Source organism: Netta rufina, assembly GCF_964035555.1.
Source record: "Netta rufina genome assembly, chromosome: 1".
Lineage (NCBI taxonomy): Eukaryota > Metazoa > Chordata > Aves > Anseriformes > Anatidae > Netta > Netta rufina.
Genome location: NC_140123.1, coordinates 154,253,561 through 154,267,947, shown reverse-complemented (window position 1 = coordinate 154,267,947; position 14,387 = coordinate 154,253,561). Strand labels below are relative to the sequence as shown.

Here is a 14,387-nt window from a genome sequence, read left to right as displayed (position 1 = left end):
ACCTAGCTTTGTTTTGATAGAGCACTACCTATTGGTATTCTTCAGGAAGCGTCAATATATATGTTAGTGATCGATATATATAGAGAGATAATGCAGAACACCAATTCTAAATTATTTTAAAATAGAGAGAGTGGGAAAAAATATTAAAACAATAGATTGCGTACCTCACTCAGCAGGTTTCCAATAAAGAGCAACTGACTGACAAAAAAAAATAAGAGTATCAACAGAACACTTTTTACCTGGTATTGAATGAAAATCAGGTTTCTAAATTAGAAATTTTCAGGCTAATTCTGATTGGGAAATAATGGAACACAGGCTTGTGTTCAGCTTTTTGGTCCTGATGAGAATGTTAGACTCGGGTCATTACTTGTGGCTGTACTAATTTTCAGTGATTCTAAAAACATGAATTACCTTCATATTATTATTATAGACCTAGATTCAAGTGGACTCTATAATGGCAAATTTGTGCTCATGTCTCCTATGTAAAATGTCGTATTTATTCCTGAAGTAATCCTGAGAAAGAAAATCATTGCAATAAATTGAGGCATAGCCATAATGCTCATGCTGCTGGGGAGATTCACTTTCACTTCTTGAATCTCTAGGAATGCAACAGGAAAATTAGGCAGAAAAATCAGGCAGAATACACCACAAGTCCTAGCAGTTCTATATTCTTCCTTTTATCTATAACTATATCTAGAAATACTGGCATTTTGACTAATATATTAACAAGTAACAATTAATGTTTCTTTTTGGTTGACTTTTAAAATATAATTTTGAAAATTTGAGGGTTACTTGTGCTACTAAAAATCATGAAAATGATATAATACAACTGTTGAAATTAGATGACATTTATAGAAAAAAGTCAGGTTATGCGTGCTATAAAGCTAAACCGAAATATAAATAACTGAATATATATATATATATATATAGTATATTTAAATAACTGAACTCATTTAATATGTTAAAGGGCCTTAATGAGATGTGCATTTAATGTGGTAAAATTCTTAGTTCTCCCTTATTATTCTTTCTGGTGTTTTCTAGAAGCAAAATAAGTGTTTACATTTTTAGGCATTGAAAGAGAATTTGGAGCATTTTGTTATTGTTTAGAAAATCCATTTACTTCTGTTTTAATATGGGACCAGAGTCTTTCAAGTAACTACTCCATTCATAATAGTAGGCCATCCACAGAGAGTCTACACTCTTCTACGGAGAAAGGAATGGTTGAATAAAAAAATATATATATTTGTAAACTTTAGTTCAAAATACAATATAACTTCAACAGAGCATTTAAAGGATGAGTTCTGTCATGATGGAAAGCTATATAACAGCTCTTCACTTGTCCCATTTTCTGTTCAATAAAGGTATTGATATCATTTATTCTTGTAGATAACATTGGCTCCAAGCCTCTAAAAAGTGTTTTTTGTGTTTTTTTTTTTTCTTTTCTTTCTTCCAAGAAGCATTGACTGTGTACTTATGTGTGTGTAAGTGTCTGCATACTTCATAATTTCAATCCATGCCCAGAGTTCTGAAAACGGAAAAAAGAAAAAAAAAAAAAAAAACGTGGGGTCACAAGTCCACTGTGTTACTGAGTTAGTTTTCTCTCTTATGTAAAAGAAATCTCCTCCTCTTCATTTTTCTCTGTGAATTAATGAACTCTCACATTGTCACATTTAATCATAGTTTTCAGAAGCTTGATATCATGCAGTCCACTAAATAAGCCAAACGAGCATCAGTAATGCCTGGGTAGTTTGAAACATATTTAGTGGATAAGTAAGAGTCAATAAGACCACACCCTCCCTATCTGAACCCTTGGCACAAATTAACCAAAGTAACTCTCAGTTCAAATTAGAGATTCATTGTTATGCATGAAGAGACCAAAATTTTCATCCTGAAATCCAAAACATATGTCATGTTTTTACCTGGATATTGTTATAATACAGTGTTTCAAGGTACGGTATTGCAGGATTTAGAGTTTGAGTTTTCTAATCTAACCCCCTTATTTTGAGTGTAAATGTAACGTTAAACATTTCAGAAGATTGACACAAAACTTGTGATATTAAACCTAAATATTGAAATCTTTTATTCAACCTAATCTAGAATGAAGGACTATTATTATGGCTCTTCTGTAGTAAGAAAAAAGGAGACTCTCATCCAGAACTTTGAAGTGTTTTGTCTTGCTAATAGCTGTCAAAAAGGTCAAAATTTCTGTGTTAGTAGTGGCAAAGTTGCTAAAATAAATCCTTGGTTAAACAGCATTAAGTATTTTTAGCAATATTTCCAATGAAAGAATAGGAAAAGAAAGAAGGTACAATTTTAGAAAACTGAAGTGGATGAAAATACAACAAATGAAAGGTTAAAGCTCCCAGGGAATTGTAGTAGATAGTCATTTCTCATGTTAAATGACAAACATCCAAATTAGTGGGAAGGCAAATCTGTCTGTGTAGATAGTGTTGAATATAAAATAAAAATGGTAAACCCTAGCCATTATTTATCCATGCAGAGATTAGTTTATTCATTCCTGAAATGAACCATGTTTCAAAACTGGAAGTTCCAGAGGAGTTTTTAAGCTGAATCTCCCCAGTGACTTTGAAATTGATTTTTTTTTCTTTGTCTTACAAATTTTTTCAAATTTCTCCATTCTTTCGTTAAGGATGTGGGTGTGTGTATGATGAGAGGCTGTTTGCCTTTTTCATTTGGGTTCAACTCACTCCATACTGTACTATACTCACAGGCTGACCAGTAAAGCGTTGCAGCTCTAGGGTCTCATTTCTATGGCATGCTCTTACCTTGGAGGCTAGTTGTATAGGTTTTCTGTTCATTTGGTCACGCAAAATGAGCCTTGCAGAGCTTTCCTGGGAACAATAAGCAAAGAAAGCATTTATTAAGCTAGTCCCTAGTGGTAGAGATTTGACAATAAGGAAGCTGTGGTATGCCTCCTCTGCACAGTCCTGCTGCCAGCACATCTGGCAGCATTGACAGCCTGGCTGTCCCAGTGGCCTCCCACTCTCCTGGGCACCCTTGAGCACTGACTGTATCTCAGCTGCTTCACCAGGGGATGTCCTTGACTCTTGGATTGTAATACCAAATGGTCCTTTCAGTGGTCACAGATTTCTGTTGCATTGGTTTTCAAGGCTTCTGCTGTCTCTTCAAAGATACACATGGGATAAGTGAAGAACTGTCGTTTTGAGTCAGCTATTTGCCAGTTAGACTGAGTGTTACAGCCCAAGACAAAAAGGGAAACAACAGGCCAAATAGGTCCCAAGATTATATTTATTTTTCTGTTGTTTATCATGACAAAAAAAAAAAAAGTGTCCTGATATCATTTTGTAGTATAAGAACAATGAAATCAACTAAATAATTTTCATGGCTTTGATTCTCTTTATTTCTTAATTAGCTTTATATCCAAACAACTTGTACATAAGCTTTAAGAGTGCAGTTGTGCCTGTCAAGTCATATTAGTTATGCCACAGATACTACCTTCAGGGCTCACAAAGTATGTCTGACCATGCAAGATTTCTGCTGCAAACAATAATTCCAGATGACAGTATTCCCCTGATCTCTGTTTATACAGGGGGAATTGCAAGAGCAGAGGTTGTTATCATCGCATGTTATTTATTACATAACAAGATAAAAATATGTTTTGCTTTTCATCTAACCTGTGGAAGAAACATCTTCTCTGGAGCATTACAGTTTCATATCTCAGGGATACCTTGGAGTGAAAGGGCATACTTAAAATGAGTTTCACTTGTAATATTGGAAGCATGAATTGAAAAGCAAGTTTTTATGAGCTCTTATCATAGCTGTTAATTTGTCAAAGCAGACGTGACAGAAAAAGAAGCTCTAGGGCAAACTCAATTTTACTTTGAGACTTTCCATGCAAAAGACTTACAATACAAACAAAAAGAAAAATAATTGTCTTTCTATCATCATTCAATTCAGAGAAGTCAAAGCTCTTGACTTGTTAACAGTCACTTGTATCTCAGATGAAGAGATATGGCCACTTGAGCTCCAGAGGTATGACAAAGTGACTCGTTCTTGTAAATACTGTTGCTGCAAATATGTCAACAACAGAGGAATTTCAGAAGATAACAGCAACTGAATAATTAAAATGTTTGAAGGAGCTGTGTCAGTGACTAAGTAAAGAGGTCTAAGATACTAGATACACGTAGCCCAGACAAACTGGCGCTTAATAACCATTAGGGTTATAAGCTGAAAATGTTTGGAGACTGAGAGGACACTGTTAAGTATGGGACTCTAGGAGCAGAATTGTGACTAATGGTTTGTTTTCAAACAAGGGAAAGCTTAAGCTGATGTCAAAAGAAAAATTCACAAAGAATACTATTTATGACGTTCAACAAAGTAGTAGAAATTCAAATGTCTATTTATTTCCGATTATATTGACATAAGCATGAAAGATCATACTGGTGGTAGCAGGCTTGGCCCGGCAGAGCAAAGAATGTGCAATTTTATAAACCCATATCTTTCTCTCTTTGGAAGCAAAAGAACGTTAGCAGACTGCTTTGCCTTACGGCAGTTAGTAACTGGAATCATAAGTTACAAGATGATACTTTCTATCCTTTTCACTACCTCTTACCCATTCAGATACTCAAGTATATACCAAAGGTCTATTTAAATTTCAACTAAAACAAAACAAAGAAATGAAAAATAGTAGATAAAAATGTTGTCATAGTGCCTATATTAGCAGTACTAGCAACATAGATTTACCTACCATAAACACTATAAAGTTCATGTTAAGAGAAGTTAAAGAAATAATATGTGCATATGTGTTTTCCTGCTTCAAAATTCCAATTAAATCTGACCTTAAATTATTGGGTTACTATTAAATATGATATTTCATTTGGTATGTGACATTAATTAACAACCTTAAATACAAGAGTTTAAGCAAAACTAGACAGCATGACAGTGCTAAAGTAAGATCTAAAGGCACAAGTTTTAACAATACTTTTGAAAATTTGAAAGTTTTAAATCCAGTTTACAAAGCTGACTTAAGGACCCTTACATCATATATTGTATACTGCATATCTTACAAAGATTTTGACAACTAGGGTGTAAGATCAAAATACGGATTAGGAGGTATGGCACAAGTTCATGTGATCAACAGCTAATCTCTAAGACAAAATCCACTGAGAATATGAGAACAACACTTTCCTTACTGGTATGCAATCTGCACAGAGGCTTAAAGTAAATTAAAGTTTAGCTGCTGAAAAAAGGGGGAAAAAAAAAAAAAGAAAAAAAAAAAAGTTATATATTGATAATATATCAATATGTTATTGATAATATCGATCTTATTATCAATAATAGTATATATCATTAACTATTTATGTTAGTTTAAAGCGGAATAAGCCTAAGAATACCTACCAACCTGTTGAAAAACCCTTTCGTTTGAATAAAAGCTGCTTTCCACAACTTGAAGGGAGAGAGCAGACCAAGTTCTTTAGAGATCATTGCCAGCTTTTGTCTTAAATAGATTTAGTCTCAGCTTTATCCTACTGGCTGATGAGATAAACCACCTGGATATGTTTTTTTTCTTAAACTGCATTCTTTTCAGGGAGTTAGGAATAACTGCAATTTAATCCTAGCTGTTTATGGGTGCTTTTAAGTGCTACTATTTTTGTCAAACTCAATTAATTTACTTAATATTTAAAAATATGTTTATACTTTTGTTAAGCAGCAGTGCTGTTCATCAAGAGACCTATTTTTTTCTGGTACATGATTTTTTCTGGCCATATTACAAAGGCTTTTCATTCTTTGTTTCACTACTTCCATGAGATGTAGAATCTTTTTGGTACAATGGGTAAATCAGCCACTACCATTTAGTATATGTTGGGCTTGTCAAAAGTAGACAAAATGAAACCTTTTCCTTATTGAAATTAATGGCAAATCTCTGACTGCCATTTGTATAGGTAAAATTTAAGTATATATTTGAAGAGTAACAGCAATATTAAAATCAAGACCTTGGAACAGGCTGCCCAGGGAAGTGGTGGAGTCACCATCCCTGGAAGTCTTTAAAAGACATTTAGATGTAGAGCTTAGGGATATGGTTTAGTGGGGACTGTTAGTGTTAGGTCAAAGGTTGGACTCGATGATCTTGAGGTCTCTTCCAACCTAGAAATTCTGTGATTCTGTGAAATAGGAATATTTCACAGATACATATGTGGATACATTGAGTTGAAGCTCATTATGTGGTGTCTCTCTTGTTATAAAATAGGCCAATTTTGTTTTCTTTGTGCTGTAGTTCTGGTATGTTATGTTTGGGGAATGTTGTCGTCATCTCAGACCTTCTTTTATTTCTAAACTTATGCTAGTATTTTGCATAGGTGCTTTTTATTAGATTTATTAGTCTTTCAATGAAAAATGCATAATTTTAAAAGCTTTGGGTAAGTGTTGATGTTTATAGATGCTATTTTAGTTTGTATTGATGATTTGTAAATATTATATAAATCCTAAAACTCTAGAAAGCATATATATTTAATGATTTTGGGGTTTAAACTTAACTTCATATTTAACTTTATTTCATAGGAATTTGCTGCACTGACAAAAGAGTTAAACGCATGTAGGGAACAGCTGCTTGAAAAGGAGGAGGAGATTTCAGAACTGAAAGCTGAAAGAAACAACACAAGAGTAAGTACACAGCAGACTTTCTTGATATCATGTATGTGTAAAGCAGGAGGAATATACTTACATATAAATTTAGATCATCATTTGTGTAAAAAAGAAGATAAAATTCCTTGCCTTCCTTGCAGATATCTTTCAATTAGTACGAGATTTATCAGAATCTAAGTAATAGTACATGTCTACAATACTACAGTTCTGCAGGAAATGACTGTGTTTTAGCAAAATATATTAATAACAAACTAAACGACAAACAGATTTTGTGTATAATGAGGTAAGTACGTTCAGTTTTCATGTTTTCTGTAACAAGGGACTCGCAAAGCTTTCCAAGCCACTGGCCCTGCAAAAGTAGCCTGCATGCACCCTCATCTCTTATCAAGGCAAAATACAGATGTATGGCAGACCCAGCTTTCCCTTGTGCCTTGGATTTGATCTGAATAAGGATGAGGTGAAGGCTGCCATGTGTATCATAGTGATAAATGTTGTTTAGCCTACATGCAGCCATTGTGATCCTTGAAGTGAATGTCATTTGCCATAGAGAGAGGACAAGATTTCACCCTTAAATTTGCTATATTCTACTTCAATCAAAATATATTATTCTGTCTGTAATCAAGAATCCATGATAATGCTTTCTAGTGTCTACAAGATGGTACAAATGTAAAAGTGTGTAAAATGGCTTGAGGAAAGAGATGGCCAGATCAAGCAGGAGTCATACTGGAAATAGGCATACGGAATAGATCTCAGAGGTTGAACACCAAAGATATTTTCTCACATGCATATTCCATTCTTCTATGATCTTAGTAACTTCCTGCGTTCATCCTTTCACTAAACTAATAGCACTTTGGCATTGCAAATAACATATTTCCTTGGTTAGCTGATTTGCATTCTGAAGGATAACTAACAAAGTGCTTGACAAAAGAACTGAGAGAGGATATTTCTCACTGCTTTTTACTGCCCAGATGTAGCACCATAGTGCTATAGACTTCAGAAATCCAAAGGCAGGTGATACAGATTTCTACAAAGAGAAAGCTGCTTCATCTACCAGCTCAGAGGAGCAAGAAAAGATGATCACTTTTAAGTACAAAAGTCATAGATGTGTTGAGATTGGAAAATGTGATGGGAAAAATAGATAAAGCCTACTTTTTCTCCCATGATTTTTATACAATCTAAACAGACCAAAATACATGTAGCTCCCACAAAAACAGAATTAATGAATAGAGAAAAATATAGGAATTGTAGTGTATTCTTTAGGTTTAGCAAGCCATCTCAACTACAAATCTGAAGTATTTCTAAAGCTGCTTAAATTATCATTAACTGCTACATGTATTGCCTGTTTTTAGTGTTTGGAAGAAAACTAAGAAAGTCAATTTAGAAAACCATTTATATAGAATAAACAATAACTCGTGTTAATTTCTAGCACAAACTAGAAAAATAAACAAATTTGCAATGACATATTCTCAGATGTCATATGTTCTTCATAAGAATGTAGACAAAACTGCGTAGCACAAATCCTTTTCCATTTCTCTACAAAGCCAATTGAACTCCAAGTATGGTATATTAAAAATGCAGTGTACCAATACCTATTGTGTGTCTGATATAATAAGCAGCTCAGAGTAGGAAAAAAAAAAAAAAAAAAAAAAAAGCCCAGTGGTCAAACCGAGTCAGCTACAAGTCAGATCGTGCTCTGTCATTACACTTCCTTTGCAAACCAAGAAAATTATATATTGTCCTATCTTATGCTTCTTATTCTATATAAAGTACAAGGTAAGAGATTTTTTGTGAGCATTTAATACTAATTAATGAGAGTTAGAGTGTGATGATCTTGCCAGAAGTCCTTACAGTTTAAATTAATAAAATCTACTGTTTTTTCTTGAGAGTGAGGACAAATCTAGGCATTGGAGATGAAAAGATTTAGTATACAAAAATATGCAGGAAATGTAGAAAATGCATTTAAATGCATTTTGTAAACAAGAGGGGAAGATATAGACAAAGAATTAACAGAGAAGGAGAGAGAAAAAAGTCAGAGATGATGCCTTAGCCTGTCCTCCAACATTTTCATTAACAAATTATGACACTATTGTGTCATGTGTATATATTCTTGCCAGGCTGTCATATACTAAGTTAGTCGCCAGAGTCTGCTGTAATAGTCATGTTGTTTTCTGTAGGCTCCCATACACTTTGTTTATAGGAAAAGACCAACATTTTAGGCACAAAGCTGTTGTCTTCAGAATACAATCATCTCAATGACGTACTAGTGATGAGATTTCCAACATTCATTGACAAATCATTGTCCATAATGAAGCACTTTTTAAGCTGAGATTTATGCTGTTATTAATGCAAAACAACAATAATAGTCTGTCAGAAAAAGCTGTTCCATTTTTTCCTGTTATTAAAATAAAGATTCTTATTAAAGTAATAATATTTAGAAGACTTTTGGAATGAAAAAAATGTCTTTTCTGATGGCTAAAGTGAGTCCAGGTAATTCTTCTTTCTATCCATACCACTACTGTTCACACCTAACCCAGCTTTAGCTCAGCTACGATAGTAAGGTTTACCTGCCCCTAAGGACACATAGCAGCACTACCCAGTACAACTACTTTTTTCCCAGGTATCACTTCCTTTATTCTTAAATAAAGAAGCTCAGTTCTAAATGCTCATGTTCCTGTTTTGAAACTTTTTAATCCAACCTTTTACCTCCCTGTAAAGATAGCATCTACTGGAGATCAGCAAGAAGAAATTAAAGTGGCAAATCTGTCAGATTCTCAGTACACACTCCCAGTCACTTCTTGCCTTCTAGCACCCTTTTACACTTCCATTTAAGCTTTGCTAATAGTTTTGTTTGTTTGTTTGTTTTTGTTTTTGTTTTTTACTTTATTCTAGACCCACACCCATGTGTTTCTTTATTTTGTGGTAACACCCTCATACAGTTTTTGCCAGTCTCCACAAAAAAAGCTTCAAGACCTGATTTGCTATTTTATGACAAGCTGCAGTGTCAGACCTTGACAGTGAAATGCATTAGAGAGAGAACACACTGGCATAACATTCTTTGCGACCCATAAACTCTAGGTCTCAGCTACAAGACCATCGTTTAAATCTTACCCCAGTCTTTAGTTGTATTCCTACTCAATCCTTTAAGCAATATTCTTAAACAAAGCTCCCTAGTGATCTTTTGCTTTTAAATATGTAGTTTTACTGCCTACAATAATTAACTTCTCACATATTATGGTAGAAATATTTTCATGTCAAGAACTTAGCTGACAACTTAATCTGTCAGTACATAAGGCAAAATAAAAAATGCAAGAGCATATGTATATGTATTGATTGGTGTCGTATTGCTGACAGGAAGACAAACAGTTTCTCTCTAAAAGCATTGCATGTGACTTTGAAAACATATACAAAAATATCTTAATAGAAAATGTTAGCTATTTCTATTGATGTTGTCTAGCTAGCAATCACGTAAGACTGATGTCTTTGTACTTTGTACTTTGGCACAAACTTATAAAATAAGACTAATTTGGCTATGCTAAATTTAAATTAAAGTTGAAATTTATTTTTGTCTCAGTCTGTATTCTTCAAAAGTAGAAAAAGTTTGTAGGATTAACTTTTTTAATCAGAATATGGTTATGAGGAAAACTGGGTTTTGGTTGGGCAACTGAAACAAAAATCTATTAACATACTGATATGGATTAATCTGATTTTTATCTTTAAATATATATATATATAATTTTTGTATATGGTATAAAATGTTACTCAAACTATTCAGAAATATTGTATTTCAAGTCTTCTTAGAAACAAGAAAAAATAAACCTATGCTCATGAATGAAATACTAACAAAGGTTAGTTGTTACGTTTCTTTTACTCAATACCTCAGGAGATGAAGCACTTGAAGTAAACATCACTGGTTTAGGTTCAACTTTATTGTCTCACTTCCTTAATGAATGATTTCTGCAACATCTTCTGTTAGTCACTGCCATCTCATAGTAGCCATAGATCAGAATTTTGCCCTCCATTATATGGTTAAATTGTCCTTGTGTTGTGTTGTAAAACTCTAAGAATATATTTTAAATGAAGGGTTTAAATCCTTTATTTAATCGATTTTCTTAGAGATCCCTTTACTTACATTAGTTTAATAGTTGCTGATACTAAAACAGACACTGTCTTTTTTAAACAAGATAATGCAAGTTCTTACAGTCTGAAAGCATGAAAATAAGTATAATTGTTTCCTAAGATTCTGTAAAGGCAAAAACATTATTTCCCTAATGCAAATGATGGCAAAAGTCATTATTTTTTCATCAATATTATGATCTCTCTCCTATGCCCCTACATTTCTTCTTCCAAAATTAGAGCTTGTATCACAGAAAACAGGGTGACAATAGCTACTTAATAGATAGTAATTCAACACCTGTATTTCCAGACACTGTGTAACAACAAGTAGTATCAACTGTTCAAACAAATAGTCATTATATTGCTATTCCTTATTTTCATAACAGAACCTTTCTTCATTTCCATATTTTGTATCATTATCCTGATTATTACATTTTCTTTCATTCTTTTATTTCACATATGTGTGTTTCCATTAGGTTTCAGGTTGCCAGTATCTTATTTAAAGAAATACAAATGTAGGACATAAGCTGCAGCTAGGCTGTAACTTTGTTTTTTCAAAGTAAGATTTTTCACCAGCAGTTTACCAGTAAAGCTATTTGATATCACCCCAGCTAACCTTGGGAGCAAATTGGTTTCCAGCACTATTGAACAATGCTGAGGAAAATTACTGGCTTAATGACTGGTTTTAAAGATAATCTGCAACCCCGTATCTGTTTATTTTACTTTTCTTTGCTTGCACAAGAGTTGGAGTGTCACCAAACAATGAGCATTCTAAATACAGACTGAAAGGAAATTCAGTTTTGACTGTACTGATTAGTAAGTAGACCTTGAAAGACCATTGGGCTCTTAGTGCATTGCGCCATTCCTGTAAGGAATCCCTTAAACCAAGTGTGTCTTAGTTTAGTTCTGTAGAAGAAAATCTATTTTCTTCTATATTATTATTTTCCCTATCTTCCATTATTTATGCCTCTCATTTTCTCTCCACTACCTTCTCTTTTTATTTTATTTATTTTATTTTATTTTGCAAAAAAAGTAAAATAAAAATATAGGCAGGTGATAACCTATGCACATGTAGCTTGTATTGTTAAATCTACTTATGCATTTCCATTTTACAATGCTTTGTAAGCCATCTGAGAAATACAGTAAACTGTATTCTAGTAGATATCTCTATTAGCTCTAATTATCATTTTAAATATGCTTCATTCCTTCAGAAAATATGCACTAGAGCATTTTTCAGTCTTTATATGATGATTTTTAAACATTGTTTGTGCTCAGGAAGAGTCCAGAGCTCTAGAAACCTCCACCACATTTAGCTAAGGTAAAATTTTCATCACATCATCTTGAGAATCCTAAAATTTGCCCAGCATAAGAGTAAAAATCAGTTGTCAGTTTCATAATTTACTGTCAAGCTTATGCTTTCCAGCAAGAAAAGCATAGCATTGACTGGATATTATGCGTGGGTGATTCTGTCCTGCTTGCTGCTGTTGATCTTCATCTTCTCTCTTCAAGCTGCCTCTCCCTGTGAGTGCCTGACAACTGTAGCAGCTTGACACAGCGTGGGGGAGCAGAAAATGCTCAGCAGCACATGTTCTTTGTTAATGCCAGAGTGTAATTGCAACATACAAAATACAACAATACCTAAACAAATTGTTTGTAATTTAAATTACCAATATTTTTACATTAGTATTTTGATGTGAAATCTTGTTTTGTTCTTCACAAATATATGGGATGGTAATTATTGAGGTACATGTATATAACAGAGAAAGTCTGCAACACAACCCCTGCCATCCCATCCCCACCCATCTCCCCTCCAGCCAGATACTTTGATTTCCTTCAGTCACTTAACTTTAACATTGCTCAGACACACTATTTTCTTCAATATCAGTTTTGTGTTTTTATATGTCTCTTTCCCCATCAATGTAGTAACTAACATTTCATACTTCTGCAACTGTAGCTACATGTGCCATCCCCAGGAATGTAGGGAAGACCTTTTTTAAATATATATATATTTTTATATATATACACACACATTTTATGTACATGTAGTTGAAGCAAAAATGAATAAAATAGCAGTATCATTTCAGCAGAGGAGGAAGCAAGGATTTGCTGTCAGATGTTCTAACTCTTGGGTTGGTTGTTCCCTTTCAGCATGGCTTGGAGTAATGCAACACAGGTTAGTCATACTCTCTGGTCAGCTAAAGTGGATTTGCTTTAAGCAGTGCTCACAGATTTTGTGGAGAAATAGACTTGACTTTTGTTGTAAAGCAAAAATAATAAATTGCTATCAGCGAGAAACCTGTGTCAGCATGTCTTCTTGAGCACTCTGAGGGCTGACAGCAAAGAAAATACTGCAGAGGTGGTTTCCAGAAAAATGAACCACTACTAGTTGAGTGGCCAGAGTGAATAAGAACAGTAAGAAAAAGCATGAAATGTTCATAAGTAGTTCAGTAATCCAGCATGAGTGTTTTGACACTTACCTGTGACATCATCTCATCTTTCTATATTAAGGTTAAAAAGGCAACACAATATTTTGCACTTGAAGTTTTATTTAACAACTATGAAATATGTGCAGACATTTATATTTGGATTTGTCACCTCTAAAATGGTAATTCTCAGTTAAGGACAAAATTAACTTTTCTGTATATTAAGTGGATGGCTTTGGTTTGATTTAATTTTATGTATTACAAGTTTTTAACATGATAGTAACTTAGCCTAAAGTTAAATATTTTATGTGCTGCTGTACAAAGGGCTATGGTGCTGTGCTGTTCATCCCACACAGTAAACTCCTCCACATTCACCCCATAAGAAATTCTGAGTTTCCTGTACCCCCAGACCATTCCAGTCTCTTTTATACATGGAAATCATATTTAACTTTATTTTCTTAGTCCCCATCACTTTCATCAGTCTCCATTCTTCCTTCTCTTAAGAAGGTTCCCACCTTTCTTCTGTCCATGCTGACTTCAAGTTCCCTGTCAAGATCATCTGTTTATCCCAGCTCAAAATGGGATGATAAATGTACACTACTTTTTCCTTATCGCTCCTTTTTCCCATGTTCCTTATTTTTCTGTTTTATAGTTTATGCATAATTCCTTCTGTAATTATTTTATTTTCCATGTCAAGAATTCTGTGTTGCCATCAATTTTCTTCCCTCTTATACCAAATTTTCTCATTTTTCCTTCTAAAGAAGACTTGAATACAGGCTCTAAGAATTCTCCCTTCTGGTCCAGGATGATTTGTTTAGGTTAGTAGAGCATCAAATATGATAAATTTGCTCCGTGATAGGGCAAAAATTAGTTAGCAAGATTATGGAATACTGCATTGTTTTAATGGGTGTCAGTTTAAGCTGTGGACAACTGCAGACTGACTTACTTGTCTGTGCTGAAAGTTTAACTGTGGTTCAGTATTTTCCTTTTTTTTTTTTCCAATTTCCTCAGAAATCTTTCTTTGAAGATATGGGACAGAAAGTAGGCTGTAGAATTAGTAATCAACTATTGTCTTTCTTTCCCTTTGTTATCTCCTAGATAACTATTGACTTTCTTTTATTCAGTTATCCCCTAGATAACTAAGTGGCCTGGGAAAAAAAAAATCACAAAGGTAATGAATTTAGACCATATTCAAAAATTCTGTTATGATAGCAGTTAAATGTGCAT

General features: G+C 33.8%; 1 protein-coding gene across 5 annotated transcripts in view; it reads left to right on the top strand.

Moving 5' to 3' along the window:
* Positions 1–14,387, top strand: part of PPFIA2 (PTPRF interacting protein alpha 2) — a gene marked incomplete at both ends in the record, with an annotated part of 310,363 nt that overhangs the window by 185,855 nt on the left and 110,121 nt on the right. For all 5 annotated transcript variants that reach the window (XM_084305872.1, XM_084305871.1, XM_084305870.1 and 2 more), the window contains one exon: positions 6,541–6,642. In XM_084305872.1, coding sequence (XP_084161998.1) covers positions 6,541–6,642 — 102 coding nt within the window. The remainder of the gene's footprint in view (positions 1–6,540; positions 6,643–14,387) is intronic.